Genomic DNA, 27,557 nt, shown 5'->3' with positions numbered 1-27,557 from the left:
TTTTGAAAATGACTTGAAATGTTTTCCTAAATGTTTTCAGAAAATCAGTTTATTTTGTAGTTTTAGCCAAAAAGTGCCCTTTTTGTCACTGAATTCATCTAGCATTCATCATTTTCTTCCATACAATGAATTGCTTTAAAAAAAAAAGTAATGGACTGGCTTTCTGGTTGGATTTTGGGTAAAATGTGCTTAAGGCCAGAGCTCTTCCTCAGTATTTGATTTTTCCAACTTTTTTTTTTTAAATACAGATAGGTGCTACATTTATATCTGCCTGTTTAAATTCTGTCATGTTTCACTTCTAGCCTTCTAGTGTGGCAAATCATGTTTTACTTTCAATTAAGCATTGGTAATGGAGTATCTGGTAATACTAGGAAATAATTCTGTTGTAATTGAGTTTTGTACTCACCACATATGGATCATTCCTCATCTGTAACGTGCCCCAAATGCAGCTTCATTTTCCAGATACCTTGATGCAGAATAAAGTGTTTCATTATCAGGTGCAGCCTGCTGTGTAGTATGTAGTTTTGGCTTTATGTACTTTTGGCTTTTCAAACTAATGTGAATGTCCTGAATTTGGTCAAAGTGTAAACTTACACTTTTAGTAAGGCTATGTCAATCTCAAGGCAGGCACCACTATCTACCAGTGTCCTGACTGTGAACCTAGATAATACTGTTGCATATGAACTGAGAACTAAAGGTTTTACGTTACAGGACCAGTGGGGTGGTTATGTTTTCTGCTATATATTTTTTAAATTTTTTGGCTATACTGTTCTACAGAATAAGATTTAAACTCGGAAAACACTTTGCTAGGCCTGGGAATGAGCATTCCTAGCACTGTGGAATGAAATGCCCCCCCAAACCATGGTCAACTTTATGACCATGAAGGGGCCCTGCTGACTGGAAATTGGCACTCACCATTGGCACTTGCTGTCTGCCTCTACAAAGATTAAATCACGAGCCGCTGCAGCTGCTGACCTTCAACACCCCCTGAAAAGGAGTTCAGAGTGGAGAACAGGAATGAGGCGCTCTGGGAAAAACTGGCAGAACAGGCCTTCCGATAGATAGTTAGATATTTTCAGGAGAAGATTTTATGGGCCAGATTCTTGCTCTTCTCATACCTAGAGAAACACTAACATCATTAATGGTGACATCTGCTTTGGCTATTAAGGGGAATATTACAATTAAGAGTCAAAATGGAGTAGCTATGGTTTAAGACATCCAAGAAATAACTAGATGACACCGTGGGTGTGATTTCAGGCAAATCCTTGTATTGCTAAGAACTTGAGTTTTCTGAGCTGTGTCAGACTTGGATGCCACCAGCCGTTCTCAAAATAATGTCTGCTGGCAGCTGATAACTGCAACCTTACTTTTTGAAGGTCTCCTCTTGTAACTTACTTTTTTTTTTTTTTTTTCCGGTACGCGGGCCTCTCACTGTTGTGGCCTCTCCCATTGCGGAGCGCAGGCTCCGGACGCGCAGGCCCAGCGGCCATGGCTCACGGGCCCAGCCGCTCCTTGGCATGTGGGATCTTCCCGGACCGGGGCACGAACCCGTGTCCTCTGCCCCGGCAGGCGGACTCTCAACCACTGCGCCACCAGGGAAGCCCGTAACTTACATTTTTAGACAACGGAATTGCTTTAGATCAGACATTTAACAAAAAGAAGAGACATGTTTGATGACCAGTAGCACCTGTTACCTATGTGTTAATACCACATTAAAAGTTAAAACCTACCTCAATAAAACTAGACAACTGGCTACTTGGCTACAAGTCTCCCCAAAGCACCAGGTCCAGACTGTGTTTCAGGCTTATTCTCCTGAAAAGAAATGACGTTTATTTTCTCTATAAAAATCCCATTGTCACTCCTCCAGCTACTTCTGATTGGGTCTGTTACACCAAAATGGCAGACCAAGGGATTAAGATTTTAATCATACAAAAGACTCAGATCCAGGAATCAGGAATCAAATATTTCCAGTCCAGTGTCTATTCTCCAAATTGAGACAGGACTATGCCCTATTGTAGCAGGAAGTGGCCAGCACTGTTGCCCAGTTAGTTCCCTGAACTGGAACTGGGCAGGACTCTGGGGGGCTCCAGAGTACAAATCCTTTCTGTGTCCCCCGTTTCTTGTTTGTAGGATATAGGCTTCACTCAGCCTCCTTGACCTTCCTCCTTGACCTTCCCTGAGTTCCAAAGGGCAGATTCAAACAGTTGCTAATCAGGGAAGGGAGGGGATGCAAAAACAGGGGAGGAGCTGTCAACTAGTGGTACAGCCTTGGGGCAGGGTCCTGGTTCCACCTCAAGGAGTATGCATAACAATATCTTTGAGTTCTGCAGGAACTAAGGCCCCCACCCAGGTGAGGATGGTAACTTCAGGCTGAGTGCCAAGATTCCTGGAGCATTGTCCTGTTACGTCACTACCAATCGATCAGAAGAAAGTCACACACCCTGCAGCCCTCACCCCAAATTTTGCCTGCCTTTTCTGGGCCTGGTGATGACCATCCTGTTAGGCCTCCTGTTTGGCCCTTGTCTGTTTCAACTGCTTACAAGGTTCATCCCCCACAGGGTCCAACAGTTTCAACTAAACTGCTGTTACTACAAGGATGAATGCCAGTTTTGGGCACAGAATACCTCAATTTAGATCAGGTAGAGAGAGACTTCTACTCTACTAGGCAGGACTATGCCAACTCTCAGCAGGAAGTAGTTACAGAAGAAAGAGACCTCCACCCCAATTCCCAAGAATTATCTTGAGTATGAAGTCTCTCAGGGAGGAGTTGTTAGGGGAAACACTGAAACTGCCTGCCCTGGCCAGGCAGCATAGTAACCACTTGCATGAGTTATCTTAAACAGGAGGTCCTGGTAAGGAATGCAGAACTAACAAGATACTACCAACTGGAAGAATTCAGGAAAGGTCAAAAGGAGAGAGGAGACTTCAGTCTATATGTCCTGCCAACCTCTCAGAATCCTTCTCACTGGAATCCACCTTGGCTGAGCAATGCGTGTGCCACCAGGAAGGACCCCGAGGCAGAATGATTGGCCAGAGACAACCCAGAAATTTAACCCCATTCCCATAAAACACGAGACTGTGAGCCATGTGGTGGAGCAGTCCTCCTGGGTTCCTTTACCCTTCTGCTCTCCACCTGGGTGCCCCTTCCCAAAAAAGTAGCTTGCTTTGTCAGCAAAAAATAAAATAAAAATAAACTGAGCAGAGAGCTCAAGTAAAACACAGGGGCCAATGCAACTTCCAGGAAATCCTGCTGAGATCTCAGGAACAAAGACAATATATTAATTTTAGTTTGTACTGATTCACAGTGTGAGAATTAGCTCACTTACCTACAATTTCCATGTGTCGGTTAGGATTAGTGTCCATAGATAAGACTTGTTTTGACAACAACCAGCTAGGCAGGGTTTATAAGTGACTCAATCCAAATCTGAAATGACTAAAGCAGTTCATACCATTTTATTCACATTTAAACTCCACAGGAGCCAGAGATGAAGTGTCATCTTCTATTCCAAGAATGAAGTCTTCAGGTAAGGTCTCAGGTGCTATCTGAGCTAACTGGTCATCATAAGAACGAAGGGTCCATAATTTCTCTAATTCATACGTTTCTCTGGTTTCTGGAAGCATCAAATGAATCACCATGCTGCCTATCAAGGACAGATAAGACTTACAATGAAGAAGCAGTTCATTTGCTTTTACTCTTGTGATCTCACAAACCTCTGACAGTTAGAACAGTGGTTCTCAAAGTGTGAACCCCAGATTAGCATTACCTGAGAACTTGTTAGAAATGCAAATTGTGGACACCATCCAGCAAAAATACCACAGAAGTGACGCTGTGCTTTTCTCAGTGCATCATACAGGAGATTTATGATATCAATATGTAACATTACTCATGATGGGGTTTGCTTGGGAGACAGTCCTCCAAGGACTGTCTGCACAGCCTGTGAGCAAAACACTGACAGGCTTTTGTTCTGGACTATATTTTTAAGGATGTTGGCAAATATTCTCAGAACTGCTGTCTCCCTCTGGATCAAAGCCACAAGTATGCTTACAGCAGTGGTTTTCAATAAGGGACATTTTTGATTTTCACAGTTGGGGGGGTGGAGAAGAGAAGAACATCCTACAATGCACAGAATATTCCTCAGCACCTGAACTACCTGGCCAAAAATGTTAATAGTGGCAAGGCTGAGAAACCCTGACATATAGCCTTGGCCGAAAAAGTGTTTTCCACCAGAGCAAATGCAGGCCTGCTTCCTGCCCATTATAAAAGATGTAGATACCCTCATCTCAGGGCTCTTCTCTTAGAACTTCACAGGTGTCATCTGGTCCTGTGTTGCTCAGGGACCCTGGTGCAAAATGGTGCTTGATGCTGGCTACTACTGTTGCTGAGTAACAAACTGTGCTTCATCAAACCTTGACTAACTTGTTAGCTTACACGTAAGATAAAATCTCAGACCCTTCACAGTTCTTCAGTTACTGTTTTTCCCTTTGTATTAACTATCTTTTGGGGAAATACTTTGAAACTATGTATGTATTAATACCCAAATTTGTTAAATCTTTTCAAAATTCTAGTCCTCTGCTCCTGTCCTTCCCTGTGCCCAGAATGCCCTTCACCTTATCTGAGTTATTTAAGGCCGAGGTTATGTGTACCCCAAGGTGCCTTCCACCACCACTAGGGGATCTCTCCCATGTTATCCATCCTGTTCTCCATCAGCTTTCTGACCTGTATGGCAACTTACATACATACCATGTGACATGAGGATTTCACATGTGAATAAGACCAACTAAGTTATAAGAAAACCTATTTTAGACACACTTCAAAAATTGTATGCGGAGATAATAAGAACCTGCTGTATAAAAAAATAATATTCTCAAGTTAAAAAGAAAAATGTATGTGGAGAAACACAGATCTCAATCCTTTTACAACTGAAAACAGTTCAAGATTAGTGCAATATCAAATATTTATCTGTAGAATGTGCCAAAATAACTTACCAAAGTCCACACAGAGCCAGTCATCTGTGTCCTTCCCTTCGATCTTAACATGAGGCTCACTTTTACGTTTCAGGTATTTGTACTGAAAAAAACCAGATCACATATTAAAGGGGAAGAGGATAGGGGAAATCTCTGTTCTTATTGAGCGTCTGGGGGTATTTTTCTTGGTCTTAATTTGGCAACTAACTTATTCATTCCTCACAGCTACACCATGCCCCTTAATATAAACATACGGAAACTTTTTTCCCCCTTAAATCCTACCCACCTCCTATACCTGTCTCCTGAATCCTCCTGCCCAAACCCTTCTGACAGGGCCAACTCACTCATTTACCAAGGTGCCTCAGAGGCGGGCCTAAACTCTCTCAATATCCACTTCTCACATACATCATCCCTTCTGTCCATCCCAGCTTCCTTTCCCTCTCAGGGGAGACAGATGCTGCCTTCCTGTTTTAAGGCTAGTGTTCTCAGTTTTAATGATTCCATCTCATCTACTTTCATGACAATGTTAATGGGATTTTATCATCCCATAATCTCTTTTCCCAGCAGATTCCATGAATGGTCTAAAACAACAAATACACTAATGTTAGAAAAAAATACTATTACAAGACAAGGACATTATATAATGATAAAAGGGTCAACCAACCAAGATGACATAACAATTAGAAACATGCACCAAAAATCAGAGCTAACCCAGTAATATAGCAGACTCAATACCCCATTTGCATTAATGGATGGAGGATCAATAAGGAAATAGAGAACTTGAACAGCACTACAGACCAATTGAACCTAATGGACATTAACAGAACATTCTACCCAACAACAGCAGAATACACACTTTTCTCAAGTGCACGTGGAACATTCTCCAGGATAGATCATATGTTAGGCAACAAAACAAGTCTTAATAAATTCAAAGATTAAACTCATATAAAGTATTTCTGATCACAATGAAATGAACTAGAAATCAACAGAAGCAAAACTAGAAAATCCACAAATATGTGGAAATCAACTGTTTTATTACCTTAAACTGATCAAAGAAGAAATCACAAGGGAAATTAGAAAATATCTTGAGACAAATGAAGTTATAGAATGCAGTGAGAGCAGCAATAAGAAGGAAATTTATAGCTGTATGTGCTTACATGAAAAAAATAGTTCCCAAATCAACAACATGAATTTATATCTTAAAGAACTAGGAAATGCACCATCAAAAAATCGACAAATAATAAATGCTAGAGAGGGTGTGGAGAAAAGGGAACCCTCTTGCACTGTTGGTGGGAATGTAAATTGATACAACCACTATGGAGAACAGTATGGAGTTTCCTTAAAACACTAAAAATAGAATTACCATATGACCCAGCAATCCCACTCCTGGGCATATATCCAGAGAAAACCATAAGTGAAAAAGACAGATGCACCCCAATGTTCACTGCAGCACTATTTACAAAAGCCAAGACATGGAAGCAACTGAAATGTCCATAGTTGGAGGAGTGGATAAAGATGTGGTACATATATACAATGGAATATTACTCGGCCATAAAAAAGAATGAAATAATGCCATTTGCAGCAACATGGACCTAGAGATTATCATACTGAGTGAAGTAAATCAGACAGATATCATATGATATCACTTATATGTGGAATCTAAAAAAATGGTACAAATGACCTTATTTACAAAACAAATAGAGTCACAGATATAGAAAACAAACTTATGGTTATCTGGGGGGAGGGGGGATAAATTGGGAGATTGGGATAGACATATACTGTAGATACTATATGTAAAATATATAACTAATAAGAACCGACTGTAAGAACTAATAAGAGTATTGAGGGAACTCTACTCAATACTCTGTAATGACCTATAGGAGAAAAGAATCTAAAAAAGAGTGGATATACGTATAACTGATTCGCTTTGCTGTACAGCAGAAACTAACAACACTGTAACTCAACTATACTCCAATAAAAGTTAATTTAAATAAATAAATGCTGGAGAGGATGTGGAGAAAAGGGAACCCTCCTACAGTGTTGGTGGGAATGCAAATTGGTACAGCCACTATGGAGAACAGTATGGAGGTTCCTCAAAAGACTAAATATAGAACTACCATATGAGAGACTTCCCTGGCAGTCCAGTGGTTAACACTGCAGGGGTGTGGCTTCAATCCCTGGGTGGGGAACTAAGATCCTGCACACCATGCGGCATGGTCAAAAAACCTACCTTAAGAGATATAGATATATAAAGATATGGATAGATATATAGATATAGATGTATATAGAACTACCATATGATCCAGCAAGCCCACTCCTGGGCATATATCCAGAGAAAACCATAACTCAAAAAGACACATGCATCCCAATGTTCACTGCAGTGCTATTTACAATAGCCAAGACATGGAAGCAACCTAAATGTCCATTGACAGAGGAGCGGATAAAGAAGATGTGGTACCTATATACAATGGAATATTACTCAGCCATAAAAAAGAAAGAAAGAATGCCATTTGCAGGCACATGGATGGACCTAGAGATTATCATACTAAGTGAAGTCAGACAAAGACAAGTATCATGATATCGCTTATATGTGGAATCTAAAAAAAAATGGTACAAATGAACTTATTTACAAAGCAGAAATAGAGTCATAGATTTAGAAGACAAACTTATGGTTACTGGGGGGAAAAGCGGGGGGTGGGGTGGGCGGGGGTGGACAAATTGGGAGATTGGGATTGATACATACACACTACTATATATGAAATAGATAACTAATAAGGACCTACTGTATATAGCACAGGGAGCTCTACACAATACTCTGTAATGATCTATATGGGAAAGGAATCTAAAAAAGAGTGGATGTATGTATAACTGATTCACTTTGCTGTATACCTGAAACTAACACAACACTGTAAATCAACTATAGTCCAATAAATATTATAAAATAAAAAGAACTAGGAAATGAACAAATTAAACTTAAAGCTGGCAGAAGGAAGAAGTCAATGACCAAATTAAAACAAAATAGAAAAAATCAATGAAACCAAGATTTCATTTTTCAAAAAGATCAACAAAATTGATCAATAAACCCCCAGATAACTAAAATCAGAAATGAGTGAGGAGACATTAGAGACACAACAAACTGGAAAACCTAGAATAAATGGACAAATTCCTAGAAACACACAACCTATCAAGACTGCATCATGAAAAACAGAAAGTATGAATAGCCCTATTCAATAATAGCAACAGGATTGAGTCATTAATCAAAAACCTCCCAACACAATTGTATCTCAAACGAAAGGGTGGGGTATAGAGAAAAGAACACACAGAGAAGAAGGAAGGAAAAAAACCTCCCAACAAAGAAAAGCCCTGGACCACACAGCTTCTTCACTGGTGAATTCTACCAAATACTTAAACATAAGCTCACATCAAATTTTGCTAAAACTCTTCCAAAAAACTGAAGAGGCGGGAACACTTCCTAACTTATTCTATGGGAGTGGCATTAACCTGATACCAAGACCAGACAAAGACTCTATAAGAAAACACTACAGGCCAATATCCTTGATGAATACTGATGGAAAACTCCTGAATGAAATACTAGCAAACCTAATTCAATACTGCATTCAAAAAATTATATATCAACACCACATGGGATTTATTTCTGGAACGTAAGGATGATTCCATATGAAAAAACCAATGTAGTGACTTCCCTGGTGGCACAGTGGTTAGGAATCCACCTGCCAATGTAGGGGACATGGGTTCGAGCCCTTGTCTGGCAAGATCCCACATGCCATGGAGCAACTAAGCCCGTGCGCCACAACTACGAGAGCCTATGCTCTAGAGTCCATGAGCCACAACTACTGAGCCCACGTGCCACAACTACTGAAGCCCACGCGCCTAGAGCCTGTGTTCCGCAACGAGAAGCCACCGCAATGAGAAGCCTGCACACTGCAACAAAGAGTAGCCCCCACTTGCCACTACCAGAAACAGCCCACGCACAGCAATAAAGACCCAACACAGCCAAAAATAGATTGATTAATTTAAAAAATCAATGTAATAAACCACATTAACAAAATGAAAGACGAAAACCACAGGATCATTTCAAATTTATGCAGAAAAAGCATTTGACAAAGTTCAATACCCTTTCATGATAAAAACTCAACAGAGATAAGCAAAAAAACCCCAAACCTACCTTAAGGTAATAAAGGCCATACATGAAGAGCCCATGGAGATTAGCTATCATCATACTTGATGGCAAAAAACTGAAAGTTCTTCCTCTCAGATCAGGAATAACACAAGAATGCCCACTTTTGCCACCTTCTACTCAACACAGTACTGGAAGTTCTAGCCATGGCAATTAGAGCAAGGGAAAACAAAAGAAAAAAGTAACAAAATTGGATAGGAAGAAATAAAATTGTCTCAATTTGCAGATGACATGCTCTTTATACATAGAAAACCCTAGGGCTTCCCTGGTGGCGCAGTGGTTAAGAATCTGCCTGCCAACGCAAGGGACACGGGTTCGAGCCCTGGCCCAGGAAGATCCCACGTGCCACAGAGCAACTAAGCCCGTGCACCACAACTACTGCGCCTGCGCTCTAGAGCCTGTGAGCCACAACTACTGAGCCTGCATGCCACAGCTACTGAAGCCCGTGCGCCTAGAGCCTGTGCTCCACAATGAGAAGCCACTGCAATGAGAAGCCCACACACCACAACGAAGAGTAGCCCCCGCTCACTGCAACCAGAGGAAGGCTGTGTGCAGCAATGAAGACCCAACTCAGCCATCAATAAATAAATTAATTTTTTTAAAAAAGAAAATATTTCTATTTACAATAGAATCAAAAAGGATAAAATACTTAGAAATAAACATAACCATGGAAGCAAGACTCATACACTGAAATACAATAATCTGTATCCATGAATTGGAACACAATATCATTAATACTTTATCTACAGATTCAATACAATCAACCTCTATCAAAATCCCAGTGACTTTTTTTTGTAGAAATAGAAAAATCCATCCTAAAATTTATATGTAATCTAAAGAGACCCCAAATAGCCAAAAACAATCCTGAAAGGGAAGAGCACAGTTGAAGATCTCAAGTTTCCTGATTTAAAAACTTACTACAAAGCTACAGTAATCAAAACAGTGATTAAGATAAACTTATAGACCACTGGAACAAAACAAAGAGCCCATATGGTCAAATGATTTTTCAACAAGGGTGCCAAGTCCATTCAATAGGGAAAGGCAGTCCTTTCAACAAATGGTGCTGGGAAAACTAGATTATCTACATGCAAGAGAATGAAGCTGGAGTCTTTACCTGACACCATCTACAAAAACTAACTGAATACCAAAGACCCAAACATGAAACCTAAAACTATAAAACTCTTAGAAGAAAACACAGTGGATAAGATTGGTTCAAGATGGCAGAGAAGAAGGACGTGCGCTCACTCCCTCTTGCAAGAGCACCAGAATCACAACTAACTGCTGAACAATCATCAACAGGAAGACACTGGAACTCACCAAATAAGATACCCCACAACCAAAGACAAAGGAGAAGCCACAATGAGATGGTGGGAGGGGCACAATCACAATAAAATCAAATCCTGTAACTGCTGGATGGTGACTCACAAACTGGTGAACACTTATACCACAGAAGTACACCCACTGGAGTGAAGGTTCTGAGCCCCACGCCAGGCTTCCCAACCTGGGGGTCCGGCAACAAGAGGAGGAATTCCTAGAGAACCAGACTTTGAAGGCTAGTGGGATTTGATTGCAGGACTCCAACAAGACTGGGGGAAACAGAGTCCACTCTTGGAGGGCACACAGAAAGTAGTGTGTGCATCGGGACCCAGGGAAAGAAGCAGTGACCCCATAGGACACTGAATCAGACCTACCTGCTAGTGTTGGAGGGTCCCCTGCAGAGGCAGGGGGTGGCTGTGGCTCACCGTGAGGACAAGGACACTGGCAGCAGAAGTTCTGGGAAGTATTCCTTGGTGTGAGCCCTCCCAGAGTCTGCTATTAGCCCCACCAAAGAGCCGGGTGGGCTCCATTGTTGGGTCACCTCAGGCCAAACAGCCAACAGGGAGGGAAATCAGCCCCACCCATCAGTAGACAAGCGGATTAAAGTTTTACTGAGCTCTGCCCACCAGAGCAACACCCAGCTCTACCCACCACCAGTCCCTCCCATCAGGAAACTTGCACAAGCCTCTTAAATAGCCTCTTCCACCAGAGGGCAGACAGCAGAAGCAAGAAGAACCACAATCCTGCAGCCTGTGGAACAAAAACCACATCCACAGAGAGACAAGATGAAAAGGCAGAGGGCTATGTACCAGATGAAGGAACAAGATAAACCCCCAGAAAAACAACTAAATGAAGTGGAGATAGGCAACCTTCCAGAAAAAGAATTCAGAATAATGACAGTGAAGATGATCCAGGACCTCGGAAAAAGAATGGAGGCAAAGATCGAGAAGGTGCAAGAAATGTTTAACAAAGACCTAGAAGAATTAAAAAACAAACAAACAGAGATAAAAAATACAATAACTGAAATGAAAAATACACTAGAAGGAACCAATAGCAGAATAACTGAGGCAGAAGACAGATAAGTGACCTGGAAGACAGAATGGTGAAATTCACTGCCATGGAACAGAATAAAGAAAAAAGAATGAAAAGAAATGAAGACAGCCTAAGAGACCTCTGGGACAACATTAAATGCAACAACATTCGCATCATTGGGGTCCCAGAAGGAGGAGACAGAAAGGACCCGAGAAAATATTTGAAGAGATTATAGTCGAAAACTTTCCTAACGTGGGAAAGGAAATAGCCACCCAAGTCCAGGAAGCACAGAGAGTCCCAGGAAGCAGAAACACACCAAGACACATAGTAATCAAACTGACAAAAATTAAAGACAAAGAAAAATTATTGTAAGCAACAAGGGAAAAATGACAAATAACATACAAGGGAACTCCCATAAGGTTAACAGCTGATTTCTCAGCAGAAACTCTACAAGCCAGAAGGGAGTGCCATGATATATTTCAAGTGATGAAAGGGAAGAACCTACAGCCAAGATTACTCTACCCAGCAAGGATCTCTTTCAGATTTGATGGAGAAATCAAAAGCTTTACAGAGAAGCAAAAGAGAATTCGGCACCACCAAACCAACTCTACAACAAATGCTAAAGGAACTTCTCTAAGTGGGAAACACAAGAGAAGAAAAGGACCTACAAAAACAAACCCATAACAATTAAGAAAATGGTCATAGGAGCATACATATCGATAATTACCTTAAACATGAAGGGATTAAATGCTCCAACCAAAAGACACAGGCTTGCTGAATGGATACAAAAACAAGACCCATATATATGCTGTCTACAAGAGACCCACTTCAGACCTAGGGACACATACAGAGTGAAAAGTGAGGGGATGGTAAAAGATATCCCATGCAAATGGGAATCAAAAGAAACCTGGAATAGCAATATTCATATCAGATAAAATAAACTTTAAAATAAAGAATATTGGGGAGGGGGAAGGGTAAGCTGTGACAAAGAGAGGCATGGACATATAAACACTACCAAACGTAAGGTAGATAGCTAGTGGGAAGCAGCCGCATAGCTCAGGGAGATCAGCTTGGTGCTTTGTGATCGCCTGGAGGGGTGGGATAGGGAGGGTGGGAGGGAGGGAGACGCAAGAGGGATGAGATATGGGAACATATGTATATATATAACTGATTCATTTTGTTGTAAAGCAGAAAATAACACACCATTGTAAAGCAATTATACTCCAATAAAGATGTTAAAAAAAAAATTTCAACCATATGCTGCCTACAAAAGATTCACTTCAGCTTTACAGACACACATAGACTGAAAGTGAAGTGATGGAAAAATACATTCCATGTAAATAAAAATAGAAAGAGAGGAGGGGTAGCTACACTTACATCTGACAAAATAGACTTTAAGCTAAAACTAACAAGAGGCAAATAAGATCACTATACAGTTATAAAGGGGTAAAAAATAAAATAAAATAAAATAAAATAAAATAATGTTATAAGAGACAAGGAAGGACACTACATAATGATCAAGGGATCAATCCAAGAAGAAGATATAACAATTATAAATATATATGCACCCAACATAGGAGCACCTCAATACATAAAGCAACTGCTAACAGCTATAAAAGAAGAAATCGACAGTAACACAAAAATAGTGCAGGACTTTAACACCTCACTTAAACCAGTGGACACATCATCCAAACAGAAAATTAATAAGGAAACACAAGCTTTAAATGACACAATAGACCAGACAGATTTAACTGATATTTTTGGACATTCTATCCGAAAACAGCAGATTACACTTCCTTCTCAAGTGCACACAGACAATTCTCCAGGATAGATCGCATCTTGGGTCACAATTCAAGCCCCAGTAAATTTAAGAAAATTGAAATCATATCAAGCATCTTTTCTGACCACAACGCTATGAGATTAGAAATCAATTACTGGGAAAAAAAACGTAAAAAACAAACACATGGAGGCTAAACAATACGTTACTAAGAGATCACTGAAGAAATCAAAGAGGAAATGAAAAAATACCTAGAGACAAATTACAATGAAAACATGAAGATCCAAAGACTATGGGATGCAGCAAAAGCAGTTCTAAGAGGGAAGTTTATAGCAATACAAGCCTACCTCAAGAAACAAGAAAAATCTCAAACTAACCTTACACCTAAAGGAACTAGAGAAAGAAGAACAAACAAAACCCAAAGTTAGCAGAAGGAAAGAAATCGTAAAGTTCAGAGCAGAAATAAATGAAACAGAAACAAAGAAAACAATAGCAAAGATCAATAAAACTAAAAGCTGGTTCTTTGAGAAGGTAAACAAAATTGATAAACCACTAGCCAAAAAAAGGGAGAAAAAGAGGGAGAGGACTCATATCAATAAAAAATGAAAAAGAAGTTGCAACAGACACCACAGACATACAAACCATCCTGAGAAACTACTACAAGCAACTCTATGCCAATAAATTGGACAACCTGGAAGAAATTGACAAATTCTTAGAAAGGTATAACCTTCCAAGAGTGAACTAGGAAGAAATAGAAAGTACGAACAAACCAATCACAAGTAATGAAATTGAAACTGTGATTAAAAATCTTCCAACAAACAAAAGTCCAGGGCCACATGGCTTCACAGGTGAATTCTATCAAACATTTAGAGAAGACCTAACACCCATCCTTCTCAAACTCTTCCAAAAAATTGCAGAGGAAGGAACACTCCCAAACTCATTCTATGAGGCCACCATCACCCTGATACCAAAACCAGACAAAGATACTACAAAAAAGGAAAATTATAGACCAATATCACTGATGAATATAGACGCAAAAATCCTCAACAAAATACTAGCAAACAGAATCCAACAACACATTAAAAGGACCATACACCATGATCAAGTGGGATTTATCCCAGGGATGCAAGGATTCTTCAATATACACAAATCAATGTGATATACCATATTAACAAATTGAAGAATAAAAACCATATGATCATCACAATAGATGCAGAAAAAGCTTTTGACAAAACTGAACATCCATTTATGATAAAAACTCTCCAGAAAGTGGGCATAGAGGGAACCTACCTCAACATAATAAAGGCCATATATGACAAACCCACAGCAAACATCATTCTCAATGGTGAAAAACTGAAAGCATTTCCTCTAAGATCAGGAACAAGACAAGGATGTCCACTCTCACCACTATTATTCAACATAGTTTTGGAAGTCCTAGCCATGGCAATCAGAGAAGAAAAAGACATAAAAGGAATACAACTTGGAAAAGAAGAAGTAAAACTGTCACTGTTTGCAGAAGACATGATACTATACATAAAGAATCCTAAAGATGCCACCAGAAAACTACTAGAGCTAATCAATGAATCTGGTAAAGTTGCAGGATACAAAATTAATGCACAGAAATCTCTTGCATTCCTACACACTAATGATGAAAAACCTGAAAGAGAAATTAAGGAAACACTCCCATTTACCACTGCAACAAAAAGAATAAAATACCTCGGAATAAACCTAACTAGGGAGACAAAACACCTGTATGCAGAAAACTATAAGACACTGATGAAAGAAATTAAGATGATACAAACAGATGGAGAGATATACCATGTTCTTGGATTGGAAGAATCAATATTGTGAAAATCACTATACTACCCAAAGCAATCTACAGATTCAATGCAATCCCTATCAAATTACCAATGGCATTTTTTACAGAACTAGAACAAGAAATCTTAAAATCTGTATGGCGACACAAAAGACTCCGAATAGCCAAAGCAATCAGTCTTGAGGGAAAAAAATGGAGCTGAAGGAATCAGACTCCCTTCAGACTATACTACAAAGCTACAGTAATCAAGACCATACGGTACTGGCACAAAAACAAAAATATAGATCAATGGAACAGGATAGAAAGCCCAGAGATAAACCCATGCACCTATGGTCAACTAATCTATGACAAAGGAGGCAAGGATATACAATGGAGAAAAGGCAGTCTCTTCAATAAGTGGTGCTGGGAAGACTGGACAGCTACATGTAAAAGAATGAAAGTAGAACACTCCCTAACACCATACACAAAAATAAACTCAAAATGGATTAGAGACCTAAATGTAAGAGTGGACACTATAAAACTCTTAGAGGAAAACATAGGAAGAACGCTCTCTGACATAAATCACAGCAAGATCTCTTTTGATCCACCTCCTAAAGTAATGGAAATAAAAACAAAAATAAACAAATAGGACTTAATGAAACTTAAAAGCTTTTGCAAAGCAAAGGAAACTACAAACAAGACGAAAAGACAACCCTCAGAATGGGAAAAAATATTTGCAAACGAATCAACGGAGAAAGGATTAATCTCCAAAATATATAAACAACTCATGCAGCTCAATATTAAAAATACAAACAACCCAATCCAAAAATGGGCAGAAGACCTAAATAGACATTTCTCCAAAGAAGACATACAGATGGCCAAGAAGCACATGAAAAGATGTTAAACATCACTAATTTTTAGAGAAATGCAAATCAAAACTACAATGAGGTATCACCTCACTTTGGTTATAATGGGCATCATCAGAAAATCTACAAACAATAAATGCTGGAGAGGGTGTGGAGAAAAGGGAACCCACTTGCAGTGTTAGTGGGAATGTAAATTGATACAGCCATTATGGAGAACAGTATGGAGGTTCCTTAAAAACTAAAAATAGGATTACCATATGACCCAGCAATCCCACTACCGGGCATATTCCCAGAGAAAACCGTAATTCAAAAAGACACATACACCCCAATGTTCATTACAGCACTACTGACAATAGCCAGGACATGGAAGCAATCTAATTGCTCATCGACAGACGAATGCATAAAGAAGATGTGGTACATATATACAATGGAATATTACTCAGCCATACAGAGGAACAAAATTGGGTCATTTGTAGAGACATGGATGGATCTAGAGACTGTCATACAGAGTGAAGTAAGTCAGAAAGAGAAAAACAAATATTGCATATTAACACATATATGTGGAATCTAGAAAAATGGTACAGATGAACTGGTTTGCAGGGCAGAAATAGAGACACAGATGTGGAGAACAAACGTATGGACACCAAGGGGGGAATGTGGAGGCGGCAGGTGGTGGTGTGATAAATTGGGAGATTGGGTTTTACATATATACACTAATATGTATAAAATGGATAACTAATAAGAACCTGCTGTATAAAAAAATAAAATTCTAAAATTCAAAAAAATAAAAACATAAAGTAATCCAAAAAAAAGAAAAACAAAACACAGTAGAAAAGCTTCATGACATTGGATTTCACAATGATTTCTTGGATATGAGACCAAAGGCAGCAGGAGAAAAATTTAAAACTTTGGTGCATTAAAGGACACAATGAACAGAGTAAGAAGGCAACCTACAGAATGGGAGAAAATATTTGCAAATCACATAGATGATACGGGATTTATATCCAGAATATACAGAGAACTCCTACAACTTCACAATAAAAAAAAAAAACTCGATTAAAACATGGGCAAAGGACCTGAATAGGCATTTCTCCAAATATACACAAATGGCTAATAACCATGAGAAAAGATGCTCAACATCACTAATTTAGGGAAATGCAAATCAAAAGCACAACAAGGTACCACTTCACTCTCATTAGGATTACTATCAATATTATCAACAAACCAGAAAATAACAACTGGTGAGGACGTAGAAAAATTGGAACCCTTGTGCACTGCTGGTGGGAATGTAAAGTGGTGCAACTACTGTGTAAAAGTGTGATGGTTCCTCAAAAAATTAAACACAGAATTACCATGATCTGGCAATTCCACTTATGAAATTAAAAGCAGGGATCTGAACAGGTATTTCTACACTCGTGTTTATAGCAGCATTATTCACAATAGCCAAAAGGTGGAAGCAACCCAAATGCCCACCAATGGGTGAATAAGATAAAATGTGGTATATACATACACTGAAATAATCAGTCTTAAAAGAAGGAAATTCTGACACATGCTACAACACAGATGAACCTTGAAAAATATTATGCTAAGTGAAATAAGCCAGTCACAAAAGGAAAATTAGAGTATGATTCCACTCAAGGAGGTACTTATTAGTGTAGTCAAATTCACAGAGACAGAAAGCAGTATGGGGGACGCCAGAGGCTGGGGGAAGGAAGAATGGGAAGTTATTGTTTAATGTGTACAGTTTTTTGCAAGATGAAAAAAGAAAAACGTTCTGGAGATGGATAGTGGTAATGGTTGCACAACAATGTGAATGTAATTAACATCACTTAACTGTACACCTAAAAATGGCTAAAATGTTCAGTTTTGTAACGTATATTTTACCATAAACAAGAACTAAACTTTCTTGACCTTGCATTTTTCTCCCTCATCTAAAATTTTTGCAAAAGGAATTTCTATTCCCCTCCCTTGCTCTTCCACAGAAACTTTTTCTGAAAAATCTCTCATTCTTTTTATATCTCCAAGTCCAATGGTCACTTCTAAGTCATACTTACTCTGTCTTACTATTACATCTGACAGAGACCCTAGGATCCTGCCTTTTAACTTCTCCATGCCCCCCTAGTTCTCTTACTCTCCAACTACCCCCTCTTTGTTTGTTCTGCCTTTGTTCTGCCATGTTGGGTGCAACATGGGTTGGGTGCAACAGGGTTTTGTTCTCAGTCCCCTTATTTTACTACCCTTCTCTAGGCAATCCCAGCTATTCTTTTGGTCTTAACTGTTCCCTCTCTGACCAATTTTCAACAGGGTGAAAGAAGTATGTTCCCCTCTAGAGTGGTATCAGAATCAGCTTCCAAGTACGCTTTCTTCCTCATTCTGATTCCTATTCAGTCTAGGTGGAAAATGAACTTCCTTCTCTTTCCTCAACTAGACCTGTGAATTTGGAGGGTAAGAACTAAATCTTTTCATTTTTGTCTTCCCAATACCCAGCACCGTGCCTGGGAACACTGGACATGCTCAAACATTTGAATTAAACTCTAGGCCAGCACTATCCAATAGAAGTTTCTGCAACTATGGAAATGTTTTATATTTGTGTCCAGTATGGTAGCCATTAGCCACATGTGGCCACCAAGCACCTGAAATGTGGCTAGTACAACTGAAGAACTGAATTTTTAGTTTTATTTTATAATTACATAGCCACATGGAGCTAGTGGGTGTCACACTGGACAGTTTTGCTCTAGAAATCCCTCTGGGTTATACTGTCTTCTAGCCTGCCTCAGGTAATTTTTTTTTTTTGTATTATTTTTCTTGTCACAAGAGACAAGAATGTAAAATATCTTGATCCACTAAGGCTAGATATTGGTCCCCATAACGTTCACTATCAAAGAACATAAAACACTCATGCAAATTCTAAAAATCTGGGCTTCTTATATAATCTTAGGGTTTAGTTTTTAAATGTTGCTCTTCCGCCTGATGCATTGACACTATTCCATTAAGTTAAAGGTTCCAAAGAAAAAGAAAGCATCCTACCATTTTCACAATGTAGTAGGCCATGGCATGTAAGTGTCGAGTAGAAGTTCCACTACCAATTACAAAGTAATCTGTATATTTCATTTCTGGAGGAACCTTGATGACACAAATGTCTCTGGCATTTTCTTGCCTCAGAAGTGAAACCAGCATATCGATGTCAAACTTGGGACCAGTATGATCTGAAATGCACAAAGATCTGCTTTTGTCAGGTGGCCAAGTAAAGACAGACACGATATGCACCCAGAGATGCGGGCAGCTGACAGCGAAACCATTCCTCCATGAAGGTGTTTAGGCCTCCTGGAAGTTGAAGCTGGGCACTGTTTTCATACAGCACTGCTCAACTTATGGGAAGGGTGCGCAGGTCACAGACAGCCACCACACACATCCTTTCCTATCAGCACATGCAAGTAGAACCAGACATCAGCAACGACGGCTTTCTGTTCTAGTACCTGAGGAAATGAGTAACACAGCTCAAGCAGAGAACTGCTATTCAAAGAGAGCAGGGCTTCCCTGGTGGCATAGTGGTTGAGAGTCCGCCTGCCGATGCAGGGGACACGGGTTCGTGCCCCGGTCTGGGAAGATCCCACATGCCGTGGAGAGGCTGGGCCCGTGAGCCATGGCCGCTGAGCCTGCGCGTCCGGAGCCTGTGCTCCGCAACGGGAGAGACCACAACAGTGAGAGGGCCGCGTACCGCAAAAAAAAAAAAAAAAAATCAAAGAGAGGAAAACGGGAATTCCCTGGTGGCTCCGTGGTTAAGAATCCACCTGCCGATGCAGGGGACACGGGTTCGATCCCTGGTCCGGGAAGATCCCACATGCTGCGGAGCAACTAAGCCTGTGCACCACAACTGCTGAGCCTGCACGCCACGGCTGCTGGGCCTGCGTGGCACAGCTACTGAGGGCCGCGTGCCTAGAGCCCGTGCTCTGCAACAGGGGAGGCCACCGCAGTGAGAATGCCGCGAACCACAGCGAAGAGCAGCCCCCGCTCGCTGCAACTAGAGAAAGCCCATGCGGAGCAACAAAGACCCAACACAGCCAAAAAACATAAAATAAAATAATAATAATGGTTAATATAATAATTTTAAAAAGGGGAGGAAAACTGGAGCACAAAGTGGGGAGGTGGTAATATTTTGGGGCACATTAAATTGAATGCCAGCCACAAAGGGTCACAGAACTAGAACTGTGAACTGGAAGGGCTCTTGGGTAGTATCTGTCCACAACCTTCATTTGAGAGAGAAACTGACAACTAGCTAAGTGTGTGGCCCCAAATCTACCAATCGGAGGGTTAAAATTTTAACAGCAATTCTCATTTTGAACTGTCGAGGTTTTCTTACAATGCCAGTTGGGTTATGTAACAACCGTTATCTGTGAAAACCGTTTTTTGTTTTTCCTCTAGAGATTTAGATATTCAGCTCTTCACCGTGGTGTGTAAGAGCCTGTGGACTTAACAGCTCTCTTCAGTTCTAAAGCTGACTCCCAGGGCCCTAGTGGCTAACCTCTCCCTCCCATACTGCATCCTTTCACAGGTGTGATCTGTTTACCACCTCTCAAGTTTCTAAAAGCTTACAATACTTAGAGGCTCTTAACTTGGCCCCATCTCCTATTAGCGCTTCTTACGCACCCCTGAGCCCCCAGACCCTGGCTCTTCCTCAGAATCCTCAAGCCCCAACATTCTCGACAAGTCCATTTCTCGGAACCCTAGACAAAGTGTGAAGGGGGATGAGGACGGTGAGGTGGTGATGCCAGGGGTCCGACGTGGCCGTTCGGACAGACGCCTGGGGTTTGGGAGACTTCAGTCCGTCTCTTGATCTCACTGTGAAATGCAAAGTTGGTGCCGACAACCTTTGCAGTCCCTTCCAGTTCTGCTCTGTAGGAGTTTTGTGACCCCATGAGAAATGCAAAAAGAGAGGAACTCAGCCTCTTTAGCTGGGACCCGGCTCCCTCCTCCTCGCCCGTACCTCCGGTGCCTGACTCCGGGCGCCCCTCGCCGGCTGTTCCCTCCGCCCGCTCCTCCAGGCCCGGCCCGCCGTGCAGGCCGCGCGCTCGGTCGGGGGCCGGGCAGACCTTGCCGAGCGTCGGTCCCACCGGAAGCCGCCCCACGGACAGCAGCCGAAGCCTGAGCCCCGCGGTCGCCGCGGGCCACGCTCCCGGGGAGAAGGCCCGGCGCCACAGCAGCACCCCGAGCCGCAGCGCCACGCAGCCCCGCGACCCCATCGCCGTCGCCACGCGTCGACTCACGAGGCGGGGCTTAATGGGGCTCGAGCGGGCCTGCGGCTTACCATAGGCCAGGTCAACGCGGCAGGGCTTGGAAAATTGACGTCAGGAGCGTGGGCGTGACCAGGGCCAGAAGGTGGGGCCGTGGGCGGAATGGAAGGAGGAGGGTAACCCGACAGTGACCCGGAAGAATTTAGGGATTCGGGATTAGGTTTTGTAGGCGTCAAAGGACTAGGATTTCACTACACACCTTGCGTTCCCCTGCACCATACTGACGCGTTGTGTCTTCCTTGAATTGTTCTTATTTTTCCTTGATGTCTCCGTTCACTGGAATGTAAACAGCATGAAGGCAGAAATTTTTGTTTTTATCTGTTCTCTCCACAGCACCTAAAGCTGAAAGTACGGAAGTTGCTTCTGTTGATTAGACTGGAATTAGGAATTAGCCCATTACCAAAGAAGTTGTCAAGATTCCCTTGCAAATTTGAAATCCCATGAGGAACAACTGTTATCCTGGGCGGGGGGTGGGTGGGAGGCAGAGATTAAGGACCATTTGGAAAACGTTCTTAGTAGGTCAGCCCTTCAGGGACGCTCCCCGAATGGAGTTATTTTATGCTAATGGACTGCGCTGTGGCGCTCACCTCGGTGAGAATAAGGAATGCTGAGTTGCAGTTACAGTATTGAATCCTAGCATGTGAGAGCTGAAAGAGACCCAGGGAGGAAAAATGACTTGCCTGTGGCCAAGCTGGAACCAGCAGCTGTTTCTGTACTCCAGCCTGGTAACGTCTGAAAGGAAGAGACTAGTAGAAGGGGGCAAATATCTCGGATGCCTGGAACAGTGCCAAGCACATAGTAGGTACTCCAAATGCTTGACACATTACTTAATTTCTTTTAAGGAAATAACTCCAAGCATTAATTTTTAAAATTAAAAACTACAGAAACTAATATGAGCACCTGTGTGTACCACCCAGAATATACACAATTGCTTCAAGTTATTTTTGAAAATAAGAATAAAGTGGTACAGATAAAGTTAAGTCTCATCCTCTTCACTTCCATTTCCCCATAGGCATGGATTTGGTGCTTCTTCCAGCATTTGCCAACAGTTCTGCATTTCCACTATTTTTTCTGAACACCCCAAACCTGCTTTACCACCTGTATTTGCCATCTCATTTAATGGGTCATCATCCCCCCCCCAAATCTTCTAAATTCTGGACTGCATTCACTGCAGGATCTTCCTGCAACAACTATTCCATTCTCAAATCCTGCTTATGCTACACCTCCAAAATACTTTTTGAATCCAACTTCTCACTTCGTTAGTCTGAGCCCTCAACAGCTTTTGGCGAATTACTGGGACAGCCTCCTACCTGGCTCTCCTGTCTCCAATCTGTCTCTACTCTTTCCATCCTCCATGCTGCCCGCTAAAATTATTTTAGCCTCATCTGCTTTTTGCTGTTTTCCAAACACAAACCTTTCCATGCTGAACTTTGCACATACTATTCCATTCCATTTTTTTAGAGTGCCCTTCTTCCACCTTTGCACATGACAAACTCAGAAACCCCTTCAGAAGCCCTTCATCCCTTTGTTCATAAATGTCTTTAACATTTACCATGTTCGACTGGATGATAACCCGTTGGAAAAGACTTAGATTTATTTCCAGCTCTTCTGTTCACTCGCAGTGTAAGACTGAAGTGACTCAACCTCCCTGAGCCTTTTATTTATCGCCTCCTCTCAGCTCCTTCTCTAGCTCCTACAGAACTGCTGATGTGACCCCACAATATTTTGGACTTTCAAATATAAATATATGATACTGCTGACATTTACTCTAATCATCATCTCTCCTGTCTGGAAGCTCCCAGTGGGCAGGGACTATTCACCTTTCCCCTCCCTGCCTTAGCCCAGCACCTGGCCCTGGAATGTTTCTTGGCCTTGGTGAGGGTCCTTGGGGAGGTCGTGAATCACAAGCCTACTCAGAATGACCCATTGTATGCAAACTGCACATCAATGTGAGAAGAAAGTACACCCTTCATTGTGAAGATGAGTACAAGTAGGGCTGGTAGCTTTCAGGTCCCTACCAATTCCTGTAGGCTGTGGGAGAAATGATAGCCTGGGTGCCCAGAGGCCCAGCTCCGGATTGAGCAATGGTTCTGAGATCTGAGGAAACAATGCTGCAAGAGGTGGGAATGTGAGCCTGCACTTTGGTCCAACAAACAGGCTCATTGCAGAAATGGTGGAGGAGGTTCTTCCCACATAGGAGCCTCCCACTTGAGAGGCCCCTGGTGGGGCTCTGGAATGCCCTCAAACCACAGGCTCCATGCTTCCTGGGACACCAAGAATTCATCGCATTGTAGACCTCAATGCCCACTCCAGGTTGGACTCCCTGTCCTTACAGCACAGAGGGCATGACTGCCAAGCCAACAGAAAATACATGAGCAGGCAGGCAATGCAGACTCCATGCTCCACTGGGAGCTTGGGGTGAAGAGAGACAGACAGTGCCTACCCCTAGAGTTATAAAACAATGAGTCCCTGTTGCTGAACTTCTACTTAAAAGGATTTTCCCTCTTCCAATTAGGAGATCTACAAAGAGGAGGACAAAATAATTTTTAAATAGAAATACACAAACTTAGCATATCTAGAATTAATTAGATGTATATAAGAGGTAATTTTAATCCTAGCCCTTCCCTCTGCAAGGTCTCCTGAGGGCAAAAACAGTACAAAGAGAATGGCAATCCGAGAAAAAGGATGAAACTTAAACGAGGCAGGGATATTCACCAACGGCTGCAACTGCCCAGCTGTGGAAGGAGCTGCCCTGTGAGGTTGGGAAGGGTAGCTGAGCTGGAGAGAAGTGGTCCCCACCTATTTAACGATAATGAATAACTAAAAACTGTGGCTCTTTGAATATTAGTCATTGAACACACGCATGACAAAAAGGTGTTGTGAATGAAACAAGCTTTTTAAATAAAATTATATTGAATTGCAGTACATTCTTTGCAACCAAAAGGTCCAGAGACTAGGAAACACAGATACATAGTAAACCCACGCATGGGGTAAGCAAAGGTTGGACTTGATAAACTTCCTAGTCCCCAAACTACATGAATTCAATCATTCACTAAACAATGATGTGCCAGTTGCAGTGTTACGAGCCCCAGAGTCAAGTGTGGGTACACCAGGAAAGCTTGCTCAGCCTTTCTCTAGTTTAGCCTGCTCTGTTCTTCCTCTCTGTTCTCTTTGAAGCACATCCCTGAGGTACCTCTGCTGTCATCTCCCAAACCAGCACCCCTGCCCTCTCCGCAGTTCCTGGGTCTAGCTGAAGAGGACACTTCTCTGATTGCAACTTCCCACCTTCCTACCTTCCCATGAAGCTCCAGGAAACAAGTTCAGGAACCTCTTGGCTTTGCTGCTAACAGGACAAACAGGAGGCTCCTCAATTAACACACCAAGGATGGTATTAAGATCCACTAACTTAAAAGTCCTTGTGTGGACTTCCCTGGTGGCGCAGTGGTTAAGAATCCACCTGCCAATGCAGGGGACACGGGTTCGAGCCCTGGTCCAGGAAGATCCCACGTGCTGCAGAGCAACTAAGCCCATGCACCACAACTACTGAGCCCGCACATCTAGAGCCCGTGCTCCGCAACAAGAGAAGCCACCGCAATGAGAAGCCCACGTACCGCGACTAGAGAAAAGCCCGGGTGTGGCAACAAAGGCCCAATGCAGCCATAAATAAATAAATAAATAAATTTTAAAAAACCAAGGACTGAAAACAAAGTCCACGCTCAACAGCAGATGGTTCTGTTTTCAAGCGGGGGTATTTTGCATTTCTGAGAACCTCTCTAATGGGTAACAGCCTTTTCCGCAGAGTCTTCTTTTTTTTTAACATTTATTTATTTGGCTGCGCAGGGTCTTAACTGCGGCCTGCAGGATCTTTAGTTGCGGCATGCGAACTCTTAGTTGTGGCCTACAGAATCTAGTTCCCTGACCAGGGATCTACTGGGAACTCGGAGCCTTAACCACTAGGCCCCCAGGGAAGTTCCTCCCCTGAGTCCTTACCAGGTTGGAAGAAAGACCTGTAAAAACTGCTTTTGTTAATTAACTTTAAGGACTTGGTGCTGACAAGCCTGGTCTCCAGAATCAGAGATTATGAGAAACTGCTGTTTTGGAATCATTTCAGTGAGAAAGGAACATCCCACTCATGCCTGAAGAACGGGAGGCACGTGGGTCATTCCACACTGAGAGCGGGTTTTGGTATCTCACCTTCTCTAGGAGCAGCACTTCAGATAAAGGGCTTTCAGAGACAATGTTCCGCATTTATCTCAGCTTTGCATGTCTACTGAGCAAGGCCATGTGTCTGCTTCTCAGCCCTGCTGGTAATCAGACGGTGAAGTTCCTAAAGGAACCTGAAGCAGTATTAACACCCAGACTACACAACCCTCTTGAATGAGTGACCAGTGACATCCCCAGCCCCCTGAACCTCCTCCGTGGTATTAAATAATGACTCAGAGGCTCTGTGGCCCTCCTGACCCCCAAAACCAAATCAGAGCCCTGCCACTCCATCCGGCAGACAAGTCCTTGAGTTGTTTTCCTTCAGCCCAAACCTCCTTTTGGATGAGCCTCTGATTTTTTCTGATCAGGTGTGTTGACGGCCCAGTAAAGAATCGGCTCAGCTTTTCCTTTTTTTGATCCCAGTCTTATGAGTTTCCTCCCTTTTGTTTATCGCAAGACTTGAGCAGATAAGTGTAACCCCTGACGGCTAACCTCCCAAGGGGTGGTTCAGAGCAAACAAGCTCTGCCTCCTCTGGTTGGATCCCCAACGTGGGTTGCTTTCAGTCTGGCTCCAAGTCACCACAGCAGAAGGGTGCCTGGAGGAGCTGAGGGGACACCTCACAGAGTGGTCAGGTGTGAGCCTGAGACCTCACCTTTACAATAGCGCACCTTTGAGCCACACCTGAGGACAGCAAGTGACAATACACATTCATTCCCACTGTTGCAGCAGATCAATCCTCCTATCTCCTTGGTGGCTTCACAAATTCATGCCACAGAAGATTCTGAGAAGTGTAACCTTGAGTTTAGGAGCACTCCAGGCTGATCCATTCAGGCGTCTTAAAAGGCAGAGGGGCTTTCTCAGCTCCCTGGGAGTCCAGACATTGTGTGAGTGGTTTCTGGGGATCCTGCATTTCCTTCTGGCTATCTTGGTCGTTATTTGCTACTGATGCAGCTGCTGCTGTCAGGATCAAGGAGACAACATCAAATGCATAGTCTTTTAGGGACCAATAACATTTCTAGCATTTGCAAGGCTTTACTATATTCATTTATTTATCCTAAACATACTTTTCAGCTACTATATTCCAGGCACTGTTCTAGGTGCTGCAGACAGGATCCTTGGCCTCACGGGGTTTTCTTTCTGGTTGGGGAGACAAATAAACAACAACAATAACAACAAAAGCCAGGCAGTTACCATCTGGTGGGATAAGTGCTATGATGGGCATAAATACAGGCTGCCACGGGAGCATTTAGTAGAACGACCTAACCCAGACTGGGTGGGTGAGGTCAGGGAAAGCTTCCTGTCTTGAAAGCAAACAAACAAACAAAAACCTAAGATTGAAAATCGTTGAAGCTAGATTAAGTCTTTATAGTGGTTTCTCTCTCCTTTTGTATGCACTTGAAACTTGCTACTTAAAAAAGTAAAAAAAACACAACAGTAACAAACTCTGCTCACTGTTTCTGACTATAAGTATTATGATTCTCATTTCTAGAAGCTTTTGGGAAGAAGTCCTTTAGCCAATGTTGATGGTTTCTTATTCCCTTAACACACTTTCAATTTCCTCTTCTATAGCATTAAGTGTATGACACATAATAAATTTATGTTTTGTATCTGATCATTCCACTATCTTCAGTGGTTGCCAGCCCCACTCTTTTATCGTTTTTGCTGACTCATTCATGAAGGATTGTTTGCACATGTGTTTAGCAAGTTACTGTTTTGTTTTGCTTTGGTTTTTAAAATTTTATTTATTTATTTTTGGCTGCGTTGGGTCTTCGCTGCTGTGCGCGGGCTTTCTCTAGTTGCGGCGAGAGAGGGCTGCTCTTCTTTGCAGTGCGCAAGCTTCTCATGGCGGTGGCTTCTCTAGTTGCGGAGCACCGGCTCTAGGCGCGCGGGCTTCAGTAGTTGTGGCACACGGGCTCAGTAGTTGCGGTTCACGGGCTCTAGAGCGCAGGCTCAGTAGTTGTGGCGCACGGGCTTAGTTGCTCCGCAGCATGTGGGATCTTCCCAGACCAGGGCTCAAACCCGTGTCCCCTGCCTTGGCAGGAGGATTCTTAACCACTGCACCACGAGGGAAGTCCCTGCTCTTTCGTTTTTTAATTATGATCCCATGTTTCT

General features: G+C 42.2%; 1 protein-coding gene across 5 annotated transcripts in view; it reads right to left on the bottom strand.

The window, feature by feature from the left end:
- The window catches only part of MALSU1 (mitochondrial assembly of ribosomal large subunit 1), a 29,088-nt gene extending 7,867 nt beyond the window's left edge, over window positions 1–21,221 (bottom strand). Inside the window, exons 1-7 of one of the 5 annotated variants that reach the window (XR_003432030.1) lie at window positions 20,935–21,221; window positions 18,978–19,156; window positions 4,987–5,068; window positions 3,450–3,641; window positions 1,731–1,812; window positions 916–1,118; window positions 407–466 (exon numbers count right to left, since the gene is read on the bottom strand). Coding sequence is in view for 1 of the 5 variants with exons in the window: in XM_027102676.1 (XP_026958477.1) it covers window positions 3,454–3,641; window positions 4,987–5,068; window positions 18,978–19,156; window positions 20,935–21,190 (705 nt within the window). In the remaining 4 variants the exon portion in view is untranslated. Of the gene's footprint in view, window positions 1–406; window positions 467–915; window positions 1,119–1,730; window positions 1,813–3,425; window positions 3,642–4,986; window positions 5,069–18,977; window positions 19,157–20,934 lie in introns of those variants that run through there. The other 4 variants (XR_003432032.1, XR_003432031.1, XR_003432033.1 and 1 more) reach the window with 4 other exon arrangements.
- Window positions 21,222–27,557: the final 6,336 nt, after the last annotated feature.

This window comes from Aethalodelphis obliquidens, unplaced genomic scaffold (assembly GCF_003676395.1).
Source record: "Aethalodelphis obliquidens isolate GAN/ISIS:26980383/991018 unplaced genomic scaffold, ASM367639v1 scaffold5, whole genome shotgun sequence".
Lineage (NCBI taxonomy): Eukaryota > Metazoa > Chordata > Mammalia > Artiodactyla > Delphinidae > Aethalodelphis > Aethalodelphis obliquidens.
The sequence above is the reverse complement of the archived record's forward strand: the minus strand, read 5'-3'. Positions and strand labels throughout refer to the sequence as shown.